We start from the raw sequence: 23381 nt of genomic DNA, 5'->3' as shown, positions 1-23381 counted from the left end.
TCCAAAGCAGTAAGCAGTGAAGGGATGAGAGAAAGGAGCCCTCCTGCCTGCAGAACTCTATTGAGCTCAAATGAGATCTTTCCCAGAAGCCCCTTGGGTCACTGGCCCAACATTAGACCAATCACTTTCAAAGAAAACTAAGATTACCACAAATCTGGCTTCAACCAATTCAACATTTAGGACAGCGAGTGGCCCTCAACAAAATCAGGACTCTGTTAACAAAGCAGAGGTAAATGACTGGTAGACAACTGAAAATGTCTTCTACACTTTGCTGGCTTGTCATTTAAATAGAAACCCTGAATAGTGATTTATGTTACTGTTGTACTCAACTCCCTATCCTCCGTATTCTAGAAAAAAAGCATGAATATGAGTGCTTAATCATTTATTCACAGAGTCTCCTTAGTTTCTAGAAAAAGCATTTCTGGTGGTTTATAATACAATATGCTTTAAAATAAGGATTAAATAGCCCAAGTCAAGTTAAAAGAGAAAGAGAAAGGGGTATGGCCTAAGTGTTGGCAACTGTGACATGTACCAGAATACAGGATTCAAAAACTCACTGCTGCCATTGAGCACTTAATTTCTGAATCTCAAAGGAAAACAGGAAAACATGACTCATCAAACAGTTCTTGATGTAGACAGTACAAAATATAAATAGTAACTTTCTTTGCAATGCTTATATCATTTCATTTTTATTAATGACATTTTCTTCAGAAGTAATTAAAATTAATTCACATTTTCTGTGCCATAAGGCCTATGGTTGAGTTCAGTGTAAAAACCCTCAGATTATTCTACTGAAGATGAGAAATCCTGGCTAAGAATTTTCACTGTGTTTATGGAATACTGGGAACTAAATATGGTGGGGATTAATGTGGATGCAAATAAGTCTGAAATTTTCAGTACAGGTTTATACTCTTCAAAAAATTCGACAGTGACAGTTCTCTAGACTCAAAACTTCTACAAATGTCGTAGTTGAAAGCTCTGGGACATGAGACATCCAAGCATGCTGGGATTATAAAGAACACACCCTGGGATTCAAAACCTCAAGCTTGAGTCCTGACTGTCCCAACCCCCAGCTGTGTGACCCTGCACAACCTCTTTATCGCCTGGGTCCTTAGTTTACTTTAATTACATCTATGAAATGATAAGAGTTGGATGGCCTGGTCTCTGCTGTCTCTTCAAGATTTTACATGCAAAGACTCTGCCAAACGGACAACATTTAGAAAAAGAACAAAACTATTTAAGTGGACATACATAAGTTTCTGGGGACTTTTTAAAATACATCCAGATGCCAAAGGATATTTTTAAAAAATATTTTAAAGTCTGAAAAAAATTTAGTAAAAAAATTTCCTTTTCTATCATTCCTAAATTGGCTCCTTGTCTCAAAGATAGAGAAAGCAGACACTGAGAGTACATCCTCCCACTACCCAATTCCTTGTATAAAGTCTAATAGAATCGAACAGCAAAGCAATTTCCAGCTTAAGATCTCAACGTCAGCATTCAATCCATGTAACAAACACCAATATCCTGAAGGCCTTCGATTAATTCCCTTAAGTCTCAAGATCGACATTAAGGGCTCAAGAATTAAAATAATGTACCTACAATCCAATTATAATGTGAGAGACAATCAAATAAACTAAAGGGAAAAATTGGTCTAGCATTAAAATATTAAAACTATGAAATCAGAAACATTCAGTGTTAAAAGTCACTCCTTTGCAAATTAGTAAATTCATTCAACATTCTAAAACACAAGTAATTATGCATAACCTGCACTTATTATTAATGAGTCCTGATTTATGGAGTAATTTAGGTATAACAAAATGTGTTTGAATCAACCAAAAAGTAAGCAGATACCCTTACAGTAAATACCATAAAAGTGTTCTGCAAAACTCTAGAAAGACCTCTTATCCAACCATCCATAACGAGTCACTTAAATATTTAAACGCCTCTTGTGATTTTTTACAAAGGGTTTCAATCACAAATTATCTTTCTAGAATAATATGCAAGCCCTTTAATTTTGAATGGCTTTCAAAATCTAAGATATTAAACAAACAAACAAACTGAGAAAAAAGCATCAGTCTAGCTGGGGTCCCAGCCAATGTAAACTTTATTTCATGGAAGAAAAAATAAATTCCGCAATCTTCCAGTGAAGATGGAAACAATCACGCCTAACATGAATCGGTGTGGATATTATTATGCAAATCCCGGCATACTGAAGAAAGGGGGAGCAGGCAGTCCTGGAGTGAGAGAACAGAGGTGACTGCCTTCAAAAGAGTCTGATGAAGGATGCATGCACTTCTAGACAGCTAGAATTAGTAGTACACTGACATCGTTTGTCTCTGTCATCTCATGAAAATGCTTTTAAAACTGAGGACATAAAGCCTTTTTATAAAGGTTTTTTACTTTGAATTTACTTATCTTCAGGCTTACTTCCCTTAATATTAATATACGACACATTGTTACGACCTATGACATCTACTGTATATTTTTCATTACTGAATCCCACAGCTAAACTATGGTTGTATATAGTTAAACAATATACAAAAGCATATAATGTATATCAATTTGTCAAAGTTATACATTTAAAAAATGCTGATTATACATAGTAGTTATCAGATACATTTTATAAGATTTGCGAAATAAACAGAAAACTTTGAGGCAGGGGCTATTCAGACAGGAGTTTGCTAAAATAAGAGTATAAAGCAATAACTTATAAAGGCAGCCTGAGCAATCTGAAAGACAATCATACTTTTAAATCTTTGTTGAATAAATATTTTAACTTCCTGTGCACAATTTTAATCTATTGTTTAATTCCGGGTCAAAAATGAAGTAACCCAAATAAGCACTCTGTTACATAAAAGGTCCAGAGGATGAAATTACATCTCTCTCTAATAAGGTCCTTTGAAATCCTATATTAGAGTAACGTAGCAGCCAAATTATATTTTTTGTTAATGCTGATTGAGCAGTAAATAATAACTAAGAGAATAATAAACATGTAAAATAAAGTGTTTTACACCTTTGCTTGAGCTTTCTTAAATGACCCTGATCTACCAACAACTTTAGTGCAAGCTCAAATAAAATTATTTCATCAACCTCTAAATAAAACAATAATTCAATGCAATTTTCTGGGAGCTGATTTTAATTTCCAGATGTTAAAAAGTTGTATGCAAATGTATTCAAATTTTAGTGTTGCGGTTAAAATTAATCAAAATTTCTTATTTTAAAACATCATGCTGTTGTGATTGTCTTAGCCTAATAAGGTGTTTAAAGCCTCTCAGCCTCCATTTCTGCATCTCTGAAATAAAGGACTTAGTGTAACCTCTAAAGATCCCCAACACCTGTAAAACAAAGTTCTATAGACTACTGTATCAAGCATGACAATATGAAAAAGGAGACAAAATACGCAAGATATTTAATGTAAAAGGAATGTGTGTCCTTTTGAATCTTCCTAAAAATCCTACTGTGGAAAAACCAAATTCTACCTAAGTCTCTTTTGAAATCAGTAGATTGAAAAATAAATACCATCTATGTTATAGTCCTCAATCTACTCTTTTCACACCATTTCCAGTGTGATAGATCTGCAAATTAAAGAAAATGATAGTAGAAAAAAAAATGACCACAGATCAAATTTGTTTTCTTATGTATAAAAACTCAAAACGTTTCATTTTGTTGTTGTTGTTGTTGAAGACACAAGTCAGGGTGAGGAATGAAAAATAAATAGGGCATTTTCCCAGCAGATTCCTTGAGCAACTAGTGTTCTCAGCTCAGGAGCCAGAGTACCTGGATTAAAATCCTGCTCCCCCACCCACTACCTGGGTAACCCCTTACCTATACACTGGAGGATAACAGTGCCCACCTCATCGAACTGTTGGGAGAATTAAATGAATTAATACACAAAAAGCATTTAGAAAGCCCAGAGGGGGGGGCTACATAAATGTTAGCTATGAGCATCTGGGGCTCATAATCTAGTTATAATCCACTGTCCACATGTATCATCCACAGCAGTTTGGGCAAAATAATGAAAGCTAAAGAAAATAAGTAGGCCATGTTTGTCCTTTCTTTTTGAACTTTCATTTGCTTTTTTTTCAGACGTTCTTCCACTGCTATCCTAGCTCCTGCGAAGAGAGCTCACATGAACTTCTTAACGTATTAACCCCTACAAGGGTCTCTGCATCCTAAAGAAGTCTGAGCGGAGAAATCAATCCTTAATTCAAAAAAAAGAAGAAATGATAGTATTTCGTGTACTTTGAGAGAAGTACTTTTTCAATCTGACTCTATTGTTAAATTTGACCCAATCACATCTAAATAAATAGGCTGTTCTTTTTGTTGGATATACTGATATCCAAAGAAAACAGTGCAAGCAGTTTCTTCCAAAGACGTGAGGCATTTTCATTAACCACAAATGTGTTTATTTTTCTCTTGTCTCTTCTTACTGGTTCCAATGCATTAATTAATTAATTAGCTAATTAATTAATAATTAATTTTTAATACTAACATATAGTCTTCAATCCTGGTCAGTGTGACCTATTTTGCTAAAGGAAAACTGAAAGTGTCTTTCAATAATCTAAATGTTGAGTTCCAGGAGATCACCTACTATTTTTTTTTTTTAATAGTGGCCAATTGTTAATCTTCTGTCTGCTTAAATCCTTAATCCTACCAAGCTTCCATCCACTTCCTGACCTTGTGTGAATAAATGCAGTTTCCTCCTATGTTACTTAAAAACAAAAAAACAAAAAAAAAAAATGCCCTCAAGGGAGGGACCCTTGGAATAGTCAAGGATTAGCACGTTCCCTAACATTGTCTGAGGCAGCGGGTGCTATCCGCCCTCACGCCAACATCGTCATCTTCATTCCGATCTCCACGGAGCTCCATGTGCAACACCCTGATGCTGTCCTCCAATGAGTCCTTCTCTGCGTCCACAACCACACACAAGCCTTCTTTTGTTTGAAAAAGCTGCTCCCTTCAACTAGTGTTCACTTTCTCTTCTTTTAGCACACAGGCTTCCCCTCGCCATCTTCTCCGTCATGTACCTTTGAGATGTCTCTTCTTGCGACAACTCTAATGGGACTGCATGCTGAAGTGCCCCCAATGACCTTCTCCTGAACAAACGAAACATCTTTTTTTTCTCAATCCCCATTCTGCTGGACCTTGAAGTCTCAGATAGTGATGGCCATTTCCTCTTGAAAGTTATCTTGGTCATTGGCTCTGAGACTGTGTTGCCCTGATCTTCCTTTTGTTTCCTTATTTTTTCTCTGTCTCTCCTGATCTGTCTTCCTCCTTCCACTTCAAAGCTCTTTTCAGTCTGGTCTCATGACTTCTCAGTGAGATTACCCGTCTTCATCCCCACAGAGCTTCAGATTCAGTCATTCTAATCCATCCATAGTTCCTGGGCAGGCCTTCTTGCCATGCATTTTTCATTCCTGCTATTCGCCAGGCCAGGATAGGACCTGCTATGTCCATACAATGTCATCCCTTCTATCAAGACCTAGTTAAGGAATGACCTGGCCTATCTATAATTCCCTTCTTGACCTTTCTTGAACAGACCTGTCCTGCTGATAGCACAGTACTTACTCTACACTGTGAACTTGGCAATGTTATTTTGCTTTCTTGCTTAATTCTGTATTTCCATGTCTTTGTCTTTTCATCCCAGTTCTCCCAGTAATTTAATATAGCATATTAGGTTAAGTGTTCAGGTAAACCTCCTCAGATATTTTACAGAGAATAAACATATAAACAAATAACTCATTTAAAGCAGACATAATATAGAGCAATGATTTTTCCCTCCCCCCAGAAAACATTTGTCCATTTCTAGGGACATTTTTGATTCTCAGCAGAGAGAGACAGTGGGGGAGGGAAGGAGGTGCTACTGACATCTAGTGGGTAGATACCAGAAATGCTTCCAAACATCATAAAATGCATAGCACAGCCCACACTACAAAGAACTATCTGGCCCCAAATGTCAATAATGCTGAAATTGAGAAACCCTGATGTAAGTCAACTCTTCATGTTAGAATGCTAGAAACATCATATCTGTAAACACAGCACTGAGAGACTAATAAATAGTTGTTGATTATTTTCCTCTAAATATGTATGCTTTTTGTTACTTTGATGAAAAACGCAAAAAAAGTTAATGATGTCTCAATACCTAATCATCTGTATGCTGGCTCTTTCTCCCCTGAGAGATGAACTCAAAGAGAAGTAACCCATGTATAACGCGATTGTTGGAAAACTTGGAAGAAAGCACATTGAGGGAAAATTCACTGACTATACTTGGGCCTTTTAACTGATCTCTATCTACACTTACTGTCTTAGTGCTCTCAACCAACAATATTTCTTTAAATATCATTGATACCGTGAAGCTTCCCAAATTTATATTTCAAGTTCAACCTTCTCTTCTGAGTTCCGAATGGTTACATCTAACTGACTGCCCGACATATCCACTTATAAGTCTCACATCAGGAAAAACTCAATATGTCCCTATTAACTCAGTTGCTTAATACTCTCCTGTCAGTCTGTCCTCCATGCAGTGTCTCAGGAAGGCAGCCTTCTTCTACCCTGGGGTGCCACCATCTTTATGTGAGGCTTCATCCTAATTCTTCTACTAGGGGAACATACAGACAAAAGAATTGTGCAGAGGCTTCTCACTCCCTAGTCTGGAAATGATATGCACATCACTTACTCTTGCATTTTATGTACCAAAACTAGTTATGTGGTCCAGTCTAAATGAACGGGGATAGGAAGTGTAGTCCTCAGTGCACCAGAAAAAAAGGAGCATGAAACATGATTGGTGAAAACACGACAATGTCTCAGCCTCCATGTCTAAAACTTAACTCCTGATCTCCACACACGATCTGTTCCTTCTAAGTCATCCCACCTCACTAAAAGCCAATTGCATTCTTTCCCATCGCTCAGGACCTTGAAGTCATCTCTGACTCTTTGTTTCTCTCACAATCCACATCCAATCCATCAGCAAATCTTCTTGGCTCTACATTCAAAACACATCCTCAATCCAGTCATTTCTCACCACCTCCACTGCCATCTTGTCCTTTGTACATCTGGATGCTTACAGTAGCCCAGTTTCTACTCTTGTCACCATACAGGCTGATTTCAACATAGCAAATGGGGTGATTTTTTTTTTAAAACTTAAGTCACATCATGTCATCCCTAAGCTCCTCCAATTGCTTCACGTGTCTCTCAGAGGAAAGCTCTTACAATAGCCTAAAAACCCTACAAAATCTATACTCCTCCCCCTTCATCATGATTACCTCTTTATCTCTGCCTTATTTTCTCCACTACCGCCACCAACACTGGCCTCCTTTCTATTCCTTGAATGTACCAGGCATGCTGCCACCTCACAGTTTTTGCAGTTGCTTTTCCTTCTAACCAAAATCCACTTTTCCCGATACTAACACAACTCACTCCTTCATCTCCTTCAAATCTTTGCACAAATGCCGTCTTCTCAGTAAGATCCATCTAACTACTCTCCAAAAACTAGTTTTCCCCACTCACCCATCTGCCTCCAGAACTTCCTATCGTCCTCCCTGCTTTATTTGGTTTTTCTCCTTGCACTTACAGTACTAACTAAAATACTGTATTTGCTTACTGTTCAACTTCCCCCACTACAATATAAGCTCCATGAAAATAATATTTGTCCACCAAATATTTCCAACATCTAAAACCATGCTTCAAATATAACAGTTCTTCACAAATATTCACTGAATAAATTAATAGCCATTGTCCAAATCTCATTTTAAAATAACTTTAAAACTTGACATAACATCTTGCAATCTTATTCTAAACTAAAATTTGGAGAAGGACAGGAATTGTATTATATTTACCTTTTAATCCTCAGTTTAACAAAGTTCCTGACAGAGAGTGAGGAATCTTTAAGTATTTGTTTCATTTAACTAGCTGAATTATCATACAATTTTCATACATTCTCCTATCTTATGACTGCCTGTTCAAAATATTTACTAATGAAGATTGTGCAGTTGATTTGTAGTCACGGTGGAATACGCATTTCTCATCAAGGCGCATGATATTTAAAACCTTTGCTCTTTGTTTAAATAAGTGGAGATCAAGTTTAGTTTTAATGGATACTTTTAAAACACCAAATGTATTGAAGGTTCTGAAAACCATTTAAGTGGATCAAAACAAGCCAAATAATGTGTTTAGCAGCATGGATTCTGGAATAAGACTATGTGAGCTCACATTCCATCCGCTTTCTAGCTATCACAACCTTAAATACAATCTCTAAATTCAGCTTCAGTGGGCTCTTCCGTAGACTGGGGTTATGGCAGAGCCCACCACACAGGGCTGCTCTAATGTTCCAGGAGATGAATCACATAAAGCACTTGGTATGGTGCTTACCAACGAATGTAAGCTCTTTTCATCAGTGAACATTTCCCATTAGCTGTATATCTGATAGCAAAACATTTTTCCGACTTCTCAAGATTATTAAAGCATGAAATAAATAGGTTATGTTTCTATCATAAACAGTTGTTTTCGTTTTTATTTATAATGCAGAATTACTGGACAATCGATATACAACATGTAAGCTATAAGTTCAAGTAAGAGACTTTTGGTACCCAAAAATATCCTAGCTCTTAGTTGCATCTATACCAACAAAACAAAGTGCTCAAAGATGCTGACAACTGTCCAGGCCAGGACGAGCAGGTATAACGTTCTGGTGCCACCTCTCCTCCTTACCAAGTCCATGGCAGATTGTACTAAATTGATAACGTTATTCTTCCCATGAGTCAGGAGTAGCTTTAGGTTCCTTCTCAACATAGGCAGCTGCTAACTGATCACAGCTAACAGAAGAAAAACCTAATATTTACTTTCTAGATTTTGGCAAATGGTATGCAATAACAATCCATATTTAGTTAAAATAATATTTAGTTAAAAACTGTAGTGAGCTATAATTGGATATAACTTAAAGTGCTTCTAAGGAATTGTGAAATTCTAATACAGAATTTCATGTAAGTATGAAAGTTAAATCTTACTTTAAATGCTTACCTCTTTAAATTCTCTAGATCCTCTAAGCCAGACTATAAAATAAGATACAGATATAATAATAAAAAAAAACTGTTTCAGGACCAAACTTTGTTTTGATCACATGACGTTAAACTAGTGTTACACATTTTATGCATTTTTTTAAAAAAAGTATGCATAAAGTATGCATCTGAAAAATGAGTTCATAAGTCAGTAATCCATTCTGAGAATAACGTTTTGGCTTTCTAAAATTTGCCTGCCTATTCATTCATATACCTTACCAACAGTACATGAAAGCTTTTGAAGAAAACATTTCTTGAATATCAGCAAGAATTGTGCTAAGAAGTAAGGATACAAGATCAACAAAACCTGTTATTACTCTCACATAGTTTATAACCTAGTGGAGAGGCAAATAAACAGGTAAGATTTCAGTTCTGTGGGGTAAATCCTCGGACAGAGGTAAATACAAAAGGGTATGAAAACACACTATAAAGGCCCCTGACCCAACTTGGCTGACAGCGCAGGGCAGAAGGAGGCAATTTCAGAGGCTTGCCCAGAGGTAGTGATACCCATACTGAGTCTTCAAGATTTACAAGTTATCCAAGTGGGGAAGAGGCTATAGCACTGGCAAATAGAAACCTCAGAGAACCTGAAAGATTCAGGGAATCAAAAAAAGACAGAAATAAAACTGGCGAGATACAGGTAAGCAATTAAGCTGTGCACTTGACTACACACGTGGGACTGACTTTCTCCTGAGGGCAAGAAAGTGTCTGGGAAAGATATTAAGTAGGACAGTGAATATATTCAGGTATGTATTTTAGAAAGATCATTCTAAAGTAAGCTAAAGCAGAAAAAGACAGCCAAGAGATCAAATCAAGATCCAAAACAAAGAGCTGGAGCTAAAAGAACAGTTTTGAGAGACATTAAACCTCAAGAATGGACAGGGCTTTGAGATGGGGATGACTGAGAAAAGGATGACGCCCTGTTTTCTGACTTAATCTACTCAAGCTGACGATGGGAAGCACAGAAACAGAGGAGAAAGGGAGAAAAATTGAGTGAGGAAAGCTGGTGAGGTCAGTTTTCATCTGCTGAGTTTGTAGACCTATGTACTTCTAGGCAGGAATATCCCAGAAGACAGATGGATATATTAACACAAGAATGCATGCATACTCATTAAAGACCATCTGAATTTGTCAGGTAATTGCGAGATCAGGTAACGTTTATAGAGTTTTTACTCTAAGTAAGGCATGTGCTAAGCTGTTCATATCACTTCACTTTATTACCCTCCCCACTCTACAGATGAGCAAGAGTTTAAGTAATCTCCCAGTCACTACGAAGTGTTTAAGTGTCAGGATGTCTGACTTCGGAGTTCAAGCCTTTCCCCGTTATACTACGAGTATGCGTTATAAGTTTTAGGAACAGATAAAAGTGGGTTCAATTCTAATCTCTGCTACTTAACATTTGTTTAACTTTGATACTCTCTAAGTCACAGTTTTCTTATCTATAAAATGGGGACTATAATAATTATATTGCAAGGATATAATAAGGATTGGAGAGGGTATGAAAAATGCTAGACGGAGTGTATATGGGCAATAAATAACACTATTGTTATGTCTACACCTAAAGAAAGAATTCTTCTTGAGGTGAAATAACTATGATCTGAGTAAATGCTCTTTCATCTTAATATGAACCTTCTTTTATTAGGTTGGTACAAAAATAATTGTGGTTTGGAAGGTTAAAAATAATTGCAAAAACCGCAACTACTTCTGCACCAACCTAGTAATTCCATCTTCTTTGCTCTATCTTAACACTAAGAATCATTTTTCAAAAAGTTTTGAGACATTAATACACTCTGCAAGATTTAAAATAATTTAAAGATCTCATCCCAGTAGGAATCATTTCAATGTAAACGGGGTTGATTCTGACTTTTGTGACATTTCTGTGGGGATGACTGTCAAAATAAGAAAACCCAAAAGCGATAAGGCATGTTGATGTTATGAAGAGAGCTTTGGACTTGGAGTCAGAAGACCTGTATGAAGTCCCAACTCTGGCACTTTCCAGCCATGCCAATACGGGAAAGCCATTTAGCAGTCCCAAGCATCCCTTTGTATGTGTACAAGATGAAGAGATTGGTCTATATGGTCTTCTGGTCTAAGAATGTTGAAGGAGGAGGAAGGATTGACAATGTTTATAAAATTAAAGCCATCAATTAACCCTTGACACAAACTTCAAGCTTCCTGTGGTTTAAACCGGAAGCACTCACTCTTGATGGCCTATCAAACCATTCACAGATCAGCAGCTTTCAATTTGACTGACTAGATAGTCATCCTCAGGTGGACAGCTCAATGTGTGGGAGCGGAAAGAGAAAGGGACAGCGAAGAGCATTGTTTTCTTCTGTCTTCCATTCTCACCACAAATTCAGCAGCGGGGCTCAAGCTGAGAGGTGAGAAGTTCACCCTAGATTTCTGGTTCTCAAACCGGCTTCACATTAGCAACACCAGGCACTTTAATTTTTTTTTTACTTTTTTTTTTTTAAATAGTGAGCTCCACAACCCTAAAATATCAAGGTGAGAAAATTATATATGAGTGGTAAGTGCTGGGCTTCATTTTGTAAAAAGTGATATGAAGCACCTTGGGTAATAACCTCACTCTAAGGTTAAACATAAAAACACACTGTCTCTAGCATCCATTGTATTGAAAACAAGAAATTCGTTCTTGAGCATACACACACCCTGATGTTGATTAACTGGATCAAACATCCTGGTTTGTGGGAACTCCACCTACTTTAGCTCTGAACGTTCCATGGTCTGGGAAACCCCTGGGTCTCTGGAAAACAGAGACAGCTGATCAATCTAACACACGCACATGCACACAGGTACACACACACGCACGCAGACTTTTATGTAACCCCTAGTATGTCAGAACAAAGTACAGATCAATGGTAGCCCTCTCACAAAGCAGCGCCACAAAGATGACATCATCAGTCACTCAGATATGCACGTGGTCACACTTACAGACCTCTGACACCACTGGGATCCATAAACACGCAATGGCATGGACGACATATCATCATGCTAATTCTTGTCCATTGTTTTAGAGTCCACGCTAGGAATATTTAAGTTCAATAAAAAGCACTGAAAAAAGAAAAACTACTCTGAAGCCCCTGCCTCCCAATTGCCATTTATCTACTTTACTAAAAAAATCAGGCAATTTTTGAGGAATAACATCTCTACCATTTGACAGATTTTTAAAAAGTGTTATGGCTTTGTAACTTTTTGTTCCATTTCTCCATTTCCAATTTCATGTGAAATTACATACTAGTAGAATATATAATTAAATCAGAAAATGGTCATATATGTATGTAAATTAAAGACTTGATTATCATGTCTTTTAAATGAAATACTTAATAGAAAAAAGTTAACGTGTAATGGCATGTATATACCAGAATACATATTCCTCTGTATTTTAAAATTGAAATCTTTTCTAGACCCACCATTACTATATATAAACACACTGCCCTCTGTTGCCTGACAGAAACATTAGACTGCAAGATCAAATCATGATCACATAAGCTAATAAAGAATAGCATCAGTCTGCATACACACACTAGGTAGGTACACGTCTCCTTACTCGTGGTATCACTAGTTGTCTGTGCGCAGAAATTAGCAATAGTGTGGGAGAGTGGGGGAAGACCTTTCACTGATTCCAGTTCCGTAAACAAAGAACTGGTGTCATGGAGACACTACTAATGAGTTCGGAGGAAAGGCTATATAAACCCTTTCCCTTTGAGAAATCAGAATCTTAGAATGATGGCCGCCAATCTTGTGCATTCTTCAATGTGCAAAGAGTTTAGCAAAATAAGGCAAGCCCTTGAGGATTGTGGTTGCCATCTTTGAAATGAACAATAGGCGTTCTAGCAATATACTTTCTCTTTTTATGCTTCTGACATCCAGCGATATATGCGCTATCTAACCACATTTGAAATAAAAGCAATAATGGAGGTGTGTAAAATTGCTTATACTGTCTAAAACACTTAGCATGATTTCAATGCCCTAGTCTTTCTACCAGTGGCTTTACAAGTAGACAATCAAGGGAGACCTCAAAACATGGTATCATTAAGCAGGAACAGCATAAATTACCCATTACAGCATAAATTTTATGGTCTTGAAAGAGAATTCCAAAATCAACTAAACTATATGTTTGGGGGGGAAAAAAAACTTGTTTTTTACAATATTCCTTTTAGTATGATTTTGAGTAGTTTTACCACAACTTTTTTCAGCAAACTTGCAATTGAATTGACTTACTGATTGTTCATTTAAATCCTGGGAGTCTTCCATGTGGTTTTCTCACTTCTCCGGCCACTCCCAAGTAGAAGCAGCTTCCTTCAATTAAAAATGAACTGTCTAAAACAAAAAGATGGAAACAAAGGGGGGAAATGAGAAAGTTATCTCTTTTGTTTATTTGTAATTTACCAAAACATACTATGATTTATGTGATAGTTGGTAATCTGTAGAATTATTTGTAAAGAACAAAATTCATTAATATTGTTCCCATATCTGATGAAAATAATGATCTTGAGAAACACATCATGGTAAAATTCAGTATGTGAACAGCTACTCAGGAATCCTACAGATAAACAGAAACATCTGAGGACAACTTTGGAGACACAGTCTGAATAAACACTTAATACATTATTTTACTGAGAGAGGTCTGTCATTAAGCAGTTGATGGATTAAAAGTTAAGAGTTTACATTAACCTTTCACTTTCGAAAATACAGTGTGTATTTTAATATGACAGCTTTTTATTACAGGAAAATTTGTCTGAATTAACTGACGATCATTATTCAGTTCAAAAGAATATATTATTATAAAATACATCCTAATTTTAAAGAGAAAAAAAATAAGACTAATAATAAAGAATCACAAATATATGTGGAGGGACAACTGGTCAATTAACTATGGTGCGACAGTTAACTATTTTAAAAAAGTTAGTCTTTTCTCTATACCATACATTAAAAAATTTCCCAGCAAATTGAAGCTTGAAAAAACTCAAAACAAAAATAGGATATACATATTTTTTAATTTCTAGATAGAGAAAGATTTTATAATAGGAGCAATGCAATATAACACAAAAAAGCCAAACATCCCCTTGAATCCACACACACACGAAAAAATTAATAATAATCAAAATTAAAAGATACACGAAAATATCCCCTGGTGACAAGGATCACTGTGGCTCACACTTGCCTTGGATATGGTGCTCACCATGAGAAGTGCGGGCCACTGGTCCACCTGCTGTGACTCCCCACCTGCCTGCCCCTCGAGCCCTTCCTCCACTCTCCAGGATGGAACGGTGGCCAGTCATCTCCTTTAGAGCCATTTTCTCCTCACTACCTGGATAACAAATTAGCTAAGTGCTCTCTTGAAGCGGAGCATCTGATGTTCCTTTACATTCTAACAGATAAATGAGTAAGATGAATGGTAAAAACACTGTACCAGATTACAAAGGTAAGGGACGATAGATGCAGCTACATAAAAACAACACAAAACTTTGCATTTCTGAACAGAGGTAAATAGCCCCAAAAATAAAAGGGCACAAAAGATTATGGAAAATATTTTCAGTTAATATTATAAGTGTGACGCTGAGAACAAAGAAATCAGTAAGAAAATGTGTAAGGGCCTATTAGATGATCAAGCAAGGATATGAGAACACAAATCATTATAAGAAAATGCAAATAAGAAACAAACATATGGAAAATGTTCACTTTTACAGTTGCCAAAACATGTAAACTTAAGCAACAAGTATATAACTACATTTGGATTACAGTATATATATTCAATAACCAAAACATTTTAAATATTAATAATACCCGTTGTCAGAAAGCATACAGTGCAAATGGTGTCGACACTCAATTGTCAGTAATAATGTTGAGTTTTCTAACACTTGTAGAAAGCAATCTGTCACTGAATTTTAAAAGGCATAAATATGTGTAAACTTTTATCCAACAATAACTTTCCTAAGGAGTAAACTTCCCCACAAATAAGTCACAAGGTATTTACTACAGTTTTATTCACGATAATAAAAACTAGAAACAGCCTCCTCTTTGTAGTGGATTGATTAAATAAATTATGATCAACCAATTTAATGTAATATTATTTAATGATCAAAAGAGTAATTATTAAAAATGGAAAAGTGAAAATTATTGAATGCACATTAAGCAAAAAAATCAGAACAAAAAATTTCAGCTATGCTTACACCAATGTGCATGACTTTGGATATTGCTTAAAAAGGCAAATTAAACATAAAAATAATAAAACATAATACTTTTGGTTCCACATATTTTGATTATTGCTGGTTTTATGTTGTCTGTGCAATAAATTGTTTTTCACTATAATACAGGAAGCACATAGTAAGTAAAACCAAATGATGCTAAAAATTGTTTTATAAGATCAGTTAAAATTATAGATACTATAGTGAAGATGAATTTTCTAAGTAGACCCATTCCTCAAGTGGCCTTTGTGGCTTCTTCTACATGGAGTAAACCTCACAACCAGAGTAATCTCTTCAAAGGCAGGCACACTTTATAGTATTTAGTATAGTATATAGTATAGTATAAAGCACCTAGCTCACTGCATGGCAAGCATTAGAAGTTTAATATCAATTAAATGAATGGGACAAACAATGGGGGATGAAATCATATATAATGTATCTGATGATGTAAAGGGAAAAAGTAAACAGCCAGATAATTTAACTTTTGAAAATTATGTCTCAAGTATGTGGCTATTTTAAGAAAAATTCTGTTTTGTTCTACATTTTTGGGGTCCATAACTGACTTCATTTTACTTTTCACTTTGTACAAAGACAGTACAAAGGGACATTTTATTTGTTATATGAGATTATTTTAACTTTTCAGAAAATTCAATATTGAGAATTACTCCACCAGATATTTTCCTACTCACCTGACCTAATAATAAAACATACTTATAATGAAATTACTATTGATAAACATTCTAACAATTGTTTACTTACAACATAGCATGTTGTTTTAGTTTCCTAGGACTGTCATAAAAAAGTACCATAAAGTTTTGGTGGCTTAGAACAACAGAAATTTATTCTCTCACAGTTCTGAAGGCAAGAAGTCCTAAATTAAAGCATTAACAGGCCCATGCTCCCTCTGGAGGCTCTAGAAAGGGATGTTTCTTTGTTTCTCCCTAGTTTCTGGTGCTGGCTGATCATCCTTGCATCCCTTGGCTTGTGGGTACATCACTCCAAACTCCGACTCTATTGTCACATGTTATTCTCCCCGCCTATCCCTTCATGTGGCCTCTTCTGTGGGTGTTTCAGTTTCCAAACTTCCCTCTTCTTATAGGTACACCAGTCATTGGTTTAGATCCCAGTCTAATCCAGGAATATTCATATTAACTTGGTCATATCTGCAAATACCCTATTTGAAAATACGGTTGCAATCACACGTAAGAAGGTTGAAACTGGAGCATATCATTTAGGGGACACAATGCATCCCATAACACATATACAATTACCACAATGAAATTGTTTTTAAGATGGGATCGAGGTTTCAATGTAATTTTTCCCAAAAGGATACATAAGAATTAAATTAAGAATATTGATCATTAGAAAGCAAGTGATCATTGTCTAGAACAGCCATACCAGGCCACTGGTGATAACTCAAGTGAAATTAAAATTAAGACTTCAGGAATGATATTAGAGCATAAGAGAATTAAGCAAAAACTAGCATGTTTTGGTAAACCACCAGTTCAGAACCTATTTAATGTTTCAGTTGGGGAGCTATTTGCATCAATGTTCCATGTTACAACATAATACTTTGCTTTATATTTCCTTAAAATTGAGATTAATTGTTACTTAGTTTAACATTTTTATTGTAACATGAATTTCTTTCTTTGCCAAACACACTAAGGTACTAAAATATTATGAGCCTAGTGATTTTATATTATTGAACCAAGTAAAACTACCAAGGCTAATTACAGACATGGTATTATTTTACATCATAATTTAGCAATGGTTGTTATGTTAAATCCTTTAACATTTAGTTTTCACAAATATATGAGAAAAAGATGAGAACACTCTTCAAATCAAGTAAGAGAAGTATTACCTCATAAGAAAGATATAAAATTAAGGAATAACAGTAACCTCATGCTGTTTTATGAGGCAATAATGTAGTTCCCAGCTCTATTTCAAGGCCATTCCCCAGAAAAAGTGAATTTAAAACAGGAATAATAGCAGCTTCACCCATTCCCTGTTAATTTCTTCTGCGGTTAGGTTTTCAATCTACAGAAAACTGTATCTTTTTCTTGAACTCTGCTCTAGAAGTGAGCTGTAAATTCCTGTCTCTTAGAAAATTAGAATAAAAGTCAATAGTTCCTCTCATTTAAATATACAATGAGATTTATACATCAACATGTAAAAACAATTCTCAGAAGTGGAATGAGGTCCGTAGGCTTGGCCCAGGTGGTAGCGACAGCAAAGGACCCGCTGACTTAGAGAAAGAGAAGTTTGTAGAGTCTGTGTGATATAGCCTAATCCTCTGTCTTTCTAATCACACTTGGAATAAAAAGACTTTCTAGGCACGCTTTACTCTGGCAGAATAAACGTGACTATGAAGGGGGAGGTCCCCTGTGCCAGGGCTGGCATGGGACGAGGAGAGAAGCTGCACGTGGAATACTACGCCTCTCTCTGGATTATGCACACAAATGGCACAGCCGTCCACTGGCCGTTAAAGCCGGATCGCTGGGCTTTGTGACCGACTCCTTGCCCACTCCTCTCCACATTCGATAAGCTACCCTCCCAGTAGCTTCAATCCCTCCCAGAGTTTGCTCAAGTCTCTCCAGGTGTCTCTCCTCACTGCCCCTGCAGTAGTTCAACTCATCACCGCCCCCTGCCTGGCCTGGAGTGGGCAGCATCCTAAGGATTCACTTTCCTCCAGTCCTGCTCCCTGGACCTCATCTTTCACAATGCAGCCAGAGGGATAGTTTGAAAATAAAGATCTGGTTGTATTCTCTTAAAACAATTCAGAGCTTCACCCCATCCTTAGAATAAAACAGAAATTCTTTAATCAGTCCTACCTGCAGCTGTGACAGTTCCTAGGAGAGTAATCCTCGGCCAAAATGTCTTATCAAGGGCAACCAATAGTCGGGTGTTTTGCTCCCTGGGGCCACTGTCCAAAGTGGGAGATCTAAAGGAGACCTCCGCCTTCCTTCTCCCCCAGCTGCTGTCCCATGGTCCTTGCCATTCCCACGCCTTTTCACTATCATCAGAGTACCATGGAGCCAAAGGCTGGGAACTGCACAGGAGTCTCCAGTGAGGGTCGTGCCAATAGAGATTATGCTTACCTCTTGCTGCGATGCAAAGAAAAAGGAGGGGGAAGAGCCTACATTCCCCCGCCCATGATCAAAATGTCTAGTATCCCTTTAGGGAATCATATAAAGATCACAGGCTGCCCAAACTTATGTTCCAGCCCCTGTGCAGACCCTGGGATGGGGAGGGAGCTAGTCCTACCATAACCTCTGGTACAGCCCCTTTCAACCTAGATGGGGCCGCTAAAGAATATATGTACACATGCAGAATTTTCTGGGCCAAAGGAGGGTGTTCCTCCTTTATACTCTATGATTGAGAACAGCTACTCTATTGTTTGACTTTCAGGTTTACACACTGCAAGTAAATTTTCAGAAACATATTGTGTACAAAATTAAGGTTTACTTGCATGGGGGTATATTATACACATGTAATATACGTCTATTACACTGATCCATATTCAGAGTATAACCCATTAGATTCCCTAGGTCTTTCCCAGTTACACCAAATTACTTCTATATAATGACTCATCACAGTTCTTCCCTCTTGCTTAGGATAGGGGCTGGGAAGTATCAAGCTAGTCCCCTCCCTTAGTGGCAAAATCCTAAGACATAAAATTTGGTAGCTCTTTACAGCCATGTGGAAATAGCTGGTCGGCGAGAGAAAGACAGAGGGTGCTGACCCAGAAAAAGGAGCAAAAGCGAGATGGCAAGAAAGTCCTGGCAGAGTTTAAGGACTGGATCTTGTTGCTCCTGAAGTCTCACAGTTTCTATGCTCTTCCTGCTGCTGGTTGTTCACATCTTCCCTGGATTCCGTGAGCTATCTTCATAATCTTCAATTAACTCTCTCCTTTATTAATCATACTGCTTAATATTAAACTGCAATTGTATAGGAAATCTAACGACATATATTCTCCTTACATTACTGAGCAATTATAGTTGGGATCAGCTGTCAAGAAGGGCATTGCTTTCGTGTCCTGTGCACTGCCCTCCAAATTTCATTAATGGGTCTGTGAAGCTAGGACAGGCCCTGGCTGGTTCCAAAGGCTCAGGCGGCATGCCAGAGAGGGAGGCCAACAGCACAAAGAACACCTAGCTCCAATTCTATGGCCAACTGTTCAGCGAGGCGGATATAGTCATTCTTTGACCATGCACGTGACTCTCTTCCCTACTTGTATAAAAGGAAAATAGCAAAAGTGTCCAAGAAACAGATCTGGGTGAACAGTAATGAGCATTTTGCCTGACTTCAATCCCCTTAAATGGAGCCAAACTACAAACTAGATGCTGAGCTATTTTTGAACTGTTTATAAAAATAGAGCATAGACTTTGCAAAATAGTCCATTTATTTACTAATATGTAATAATAATGGGGTTAATTTCTCATGCTAAAAAATTATAACAAGTTCGATTTCATGATAATCATTTTGGTCATTAGTGATAGCTTCATTGGATGGCAATAATCTTCCTGGAATTATAAATTATGATCACTTGATTTTTGATAAGCAGGGACAGCCAAGGTTTTCTATTTTGTGTTTGCTAATTGTGAACAGTTGGCTAGTTATCCTAGAAAACACAGACACAGTTATAACCCGATGGTCCCAAGGAAACATCGGAAAGAATTCTGAGCTTGAGAAACTTTTTTTACTCCTATAGATATTCACAGATCAACTTCCCTTCTCACCTGCTGCCCCTTGCTCTTCCCCATGCATACTTCACAATTACTCTGCTGAGCTTTTGTATACAATGCAATGGCTCATCTCTAGTTGGCTCTCCTGTTGCCTGGCAGAAGAAAACTACTTGAGTCCTTCCTTTTTCTCAGCCATAAACCTTTCTCCCATACCCAGGAACCTTTCTTGATTGACCTTATGTGTTACTTAACACACGTCTGATGACTTTATGGCCCTCTTAAGGAAAATTTGTTGCACTTTGAAAGAATTTAAGAATACATCTCCTAAGTTTAGCGTTCAATTCTTGAAACCTAGAGGTCTAAAACAGGTTTGCCAAAGGAAATATAAATGTAGTAATTTCAAGTAAAGACTTTTGGAATAAAACAGGTCTATGTGTGAGTCCTTATTTTCCCACTGGATAACTGTATGGCCTTGGCATAGTTAATTAACACCTTTAAATAAGCATTCTCTTCATCCATAAAATAGAGACAATAGTAATACCGATGTTATATTTTGTGAGGATTAAATGAAATTATATATTTCAAAAACATAAGCCTTTTGATTACTAGTGACAGAGACAGAAAAATCTCTGCTTTTATACCTGGCTCTTCATATACTAAATTAAAAACATTTTTCACTGTACAGTGGAGCAGTATCTACACAATTTCTTGTGAAAATGTAATGATTTTTAACTCTGCTCAATTAATAATATTATACTAATCAGTGATTTCCAGGAGTTGCATTAACTATCTACGCGTATATTTAGAGTAGTCAAAATTCATCAGTCTTATCAATTTTCTGAACTTACAGAAGTTTGTGAAAATAAACAAATATATTATGAAGTCATTAGCATTTGTCCCTTTTTAGCATGTCATTCTACATAACATCAAAACTGTGATTAGTTTCATTAGTGTTGAGAGATTAATGCTGCTAATAACAGATTTACACTTGTAGATGAGCATGTGAAAGAGAAGGGAACGTGTGTTGTTGTTGTTTTTTGGAAAAGAAAGCATGAGAGAAGAATGACTATTTGGTGTTAATGGAATGTTAAGAAGTTTAAATTGGCAAAGCAGGAGTAAAGTGCTAAACATCAGTGATAAATACAATTATTACTAAATTTTGATAGCCTTAAAATTCAAATAAAGGATGGCATATGTGACATAATTGCGACAACACTTGTACTTCAGATTTCTGGAAAACAAGATGAACAGTAACTGGAGCTAAGGGGCAACTTGAGGGATTTTGTGATAATCTAGGTAAGAAGTCAAGAGAGCCTGGACTGGTGTGGTGGCTGGAAAGCCTGGAGAAGAGCTGAGTATGAGAGATAACATGAAAGACAAATCAATAGGATATAGAAAATATATGAATGTAACCGATAGGTAAATATGACTTTCAGGTGGCACACCTTGATTCTTAAGAAATTGGTGATGTGGAAAAGTTGAGAGGGAAAGATACGTTTGTGTTATTGTTTTTGTTGTCATTATCTTTATGGGGATGAGCAGGAAACAAAAGCAAGAGGCAAAGCATAAAAGACAGAGTCTGAGAAGTTTGATCATTTTATCGAAGAAGGGCTAGAAAAACTCAGCCTACCATACAACTCAGCAAGGAAGCTTGTCATACAATGGAGCCTTTGAGAAGAGAACAAAAGAAAATAATTAGTTGAAATAAATCGAAAACCTCAGCCTTGCACAAATAAATGTAAATTCTAAATTATTACTGCACCTGAGGCATCAAAACCTCAAGTCAAAAAATTAAAATCAAGACTGATCCAGGCTTGAAATCCCTAGACTCAAGGGAAAGCAAATGTGAAATTGTTCCATAGGGCACAATGGATTCTTAGACAGAAATTCATCAATATGATAAGCTACATAAGGAAATAAAATACTGCAGAGACAGCAGATGCAACAACAGGGGAACTAGAATCCAAGAATTCGTGATTATAGGACAATGTGAAAAATACCATATAACAAGAATACTTAAAACAATTAAAGAGACAGAAGAAATAGAAACAAAATTGAAGGACCCATTATGAAAAAAATAAATATACCTATTTGGAAAATAGCCATAAGAAATGTTTTAAAAATATATGCATTGAAATATCAAAAAAGAAATGAATGAATTAAACAGATTAGATTCAGCTAAAGAAACAATTTGTGAAGTACAAGGTAAGACTCAGGAAGTATCCATCCCCATAAATGAAATTAGTAACAACAAAAACAATAACAACAAAAACACAAACATATCTTTTCCTCTCAAATTTTCCCTATCACCAATTTTCAGTATGACACCTGAATGTCATTATTTTTTTATTATTAGAGGTGGAGGCCAATATATAACAAAGTAAACATGAGATATATAAAATATAGCAGGAAATCTGACTTACCTAAAACCAAGTCACTTGTTCAAATTGTGTCTACAGTAAACATTAGTTATAAATTTAATTAAATATGATGCTATTCGCCTTCCTACAATTTGGGACACTTGAGGAGAATTTTATTCATCCAGAGTTTTAGTTGAGGCACACAGGAAAGTTTGAATACATTATTTTCTCTATGTAAATTTCCCAGTATCATCAGAGTGTGAAAGCATTCCACTGACTTTGTAACTGCATTGAAAATAGGATCACATTTACAAAACAACCTGCAATTATAACTTCTAAAAATCCAAACTTTCTAAGGGCTAAAATTGTAAGAATTCAGAAAATAATATCTCAAATAAATTTGGTGCTGTGGTTCAATTCCATGCTGTGCTGTATGTTTTGACTTAAAGGACAAACTTAGAGAGAGAGAGAGAGACAGTGAGAGAGACAGAGAGAGAGAGAGAAACAAAGATATAATTTGAATGGAATCTGTAGACTCTTATTTCTTTGTCTTAGGATCGTGAGAAGCATAGACATAAGTGGGGTTTATTTACAGACCAATCACATGAGTCTATAGGTGTAATACTTGAAGCTTCCAGTGAATAGAATCACGTCTTTCTCCTCTTTCCTTCTTACAATTCTTCCTTGTGTATTAGTTTTAAAATCCAACTTTCAGAACTTCCACTCTGGTCTGCCCACCAGAGCCACAAAGCATAAAGTGAATTCTGCTTTCATTTGCATGGTAGGCTGTTAGATATTGAGAGTGTTATCATTCATGTCACCCTTAAATCTTTTTTCCTCAAGTTAAATACCCCTAGTTAATAAGACCACATCTTTAATAAAAAAAGTCTTTGTTTCTCAACAGGGGTTATGGCAGAATTCAGTCAACCACAAACGCATAATTGCCTAGGAAATACATTAAATGGAAGGTAGGTATGAACTAGGTCACAGTGCATCATTATTTTTAAACCACTCAATTGTAAATTGGCATTCAATTAATATAGATCAGCATTAATGTATACCAAACATTATATT

General features: G+C 36.4%; 1 protein-coding gene across 10 annotated transcripts in view; it reads right to left on the bottom strand.

The window, feature by feature from the left end:
* EYA4 (EYA transcriptional coactivator and phosphatase 4) overlaps window positions 1-23381 on the bottom strand; it is a 251405-nt gene that overhangs the window by 209140 nt on the left and 18884 nt on the right. For 9 of the 10 annotated variants that reach the window (XM_033103195.1, XM_033103193.1, XM_033103202.1 and 6 more), the window contains one exon: window positions 13296-13394. The exons of the other annotated variant lie outside the window; for it this stretch is intronic. In XM_033103195.1, the coding sequence (XP_032959086.1) occupies window positions 13296-13328 (33 nt within the window). In that variant the 5' untranslated portion in view covers window positions 13329-13394. The remainder of the gene's footprint in view (window positions 1-13295; window positions 13395-23381) is intronic. 10 annotated transcript variants of the gene reach the window in all.

Source organism: Rhinolophus ferrumequinum, chromosome 3, assembly GCF_004115265.2.
Source record: "Rhinolophus ferrumequinum isolate MPI-CBG mRhiFer1 chromosome 3, mRhiFer1_v1.p, whole genome shotgun sequence".
NCBI lineage: Eukaryota > Metazoa > Chordata > Mammalia > Chiroptera > Rhinolophidae > Rhinolophus > Rhinolophus ferrumequinum.
Note: the sequence above shows the minus strand (reverse complement) of the source record. Positions and strands in the feature narration are given on the sequence as shown.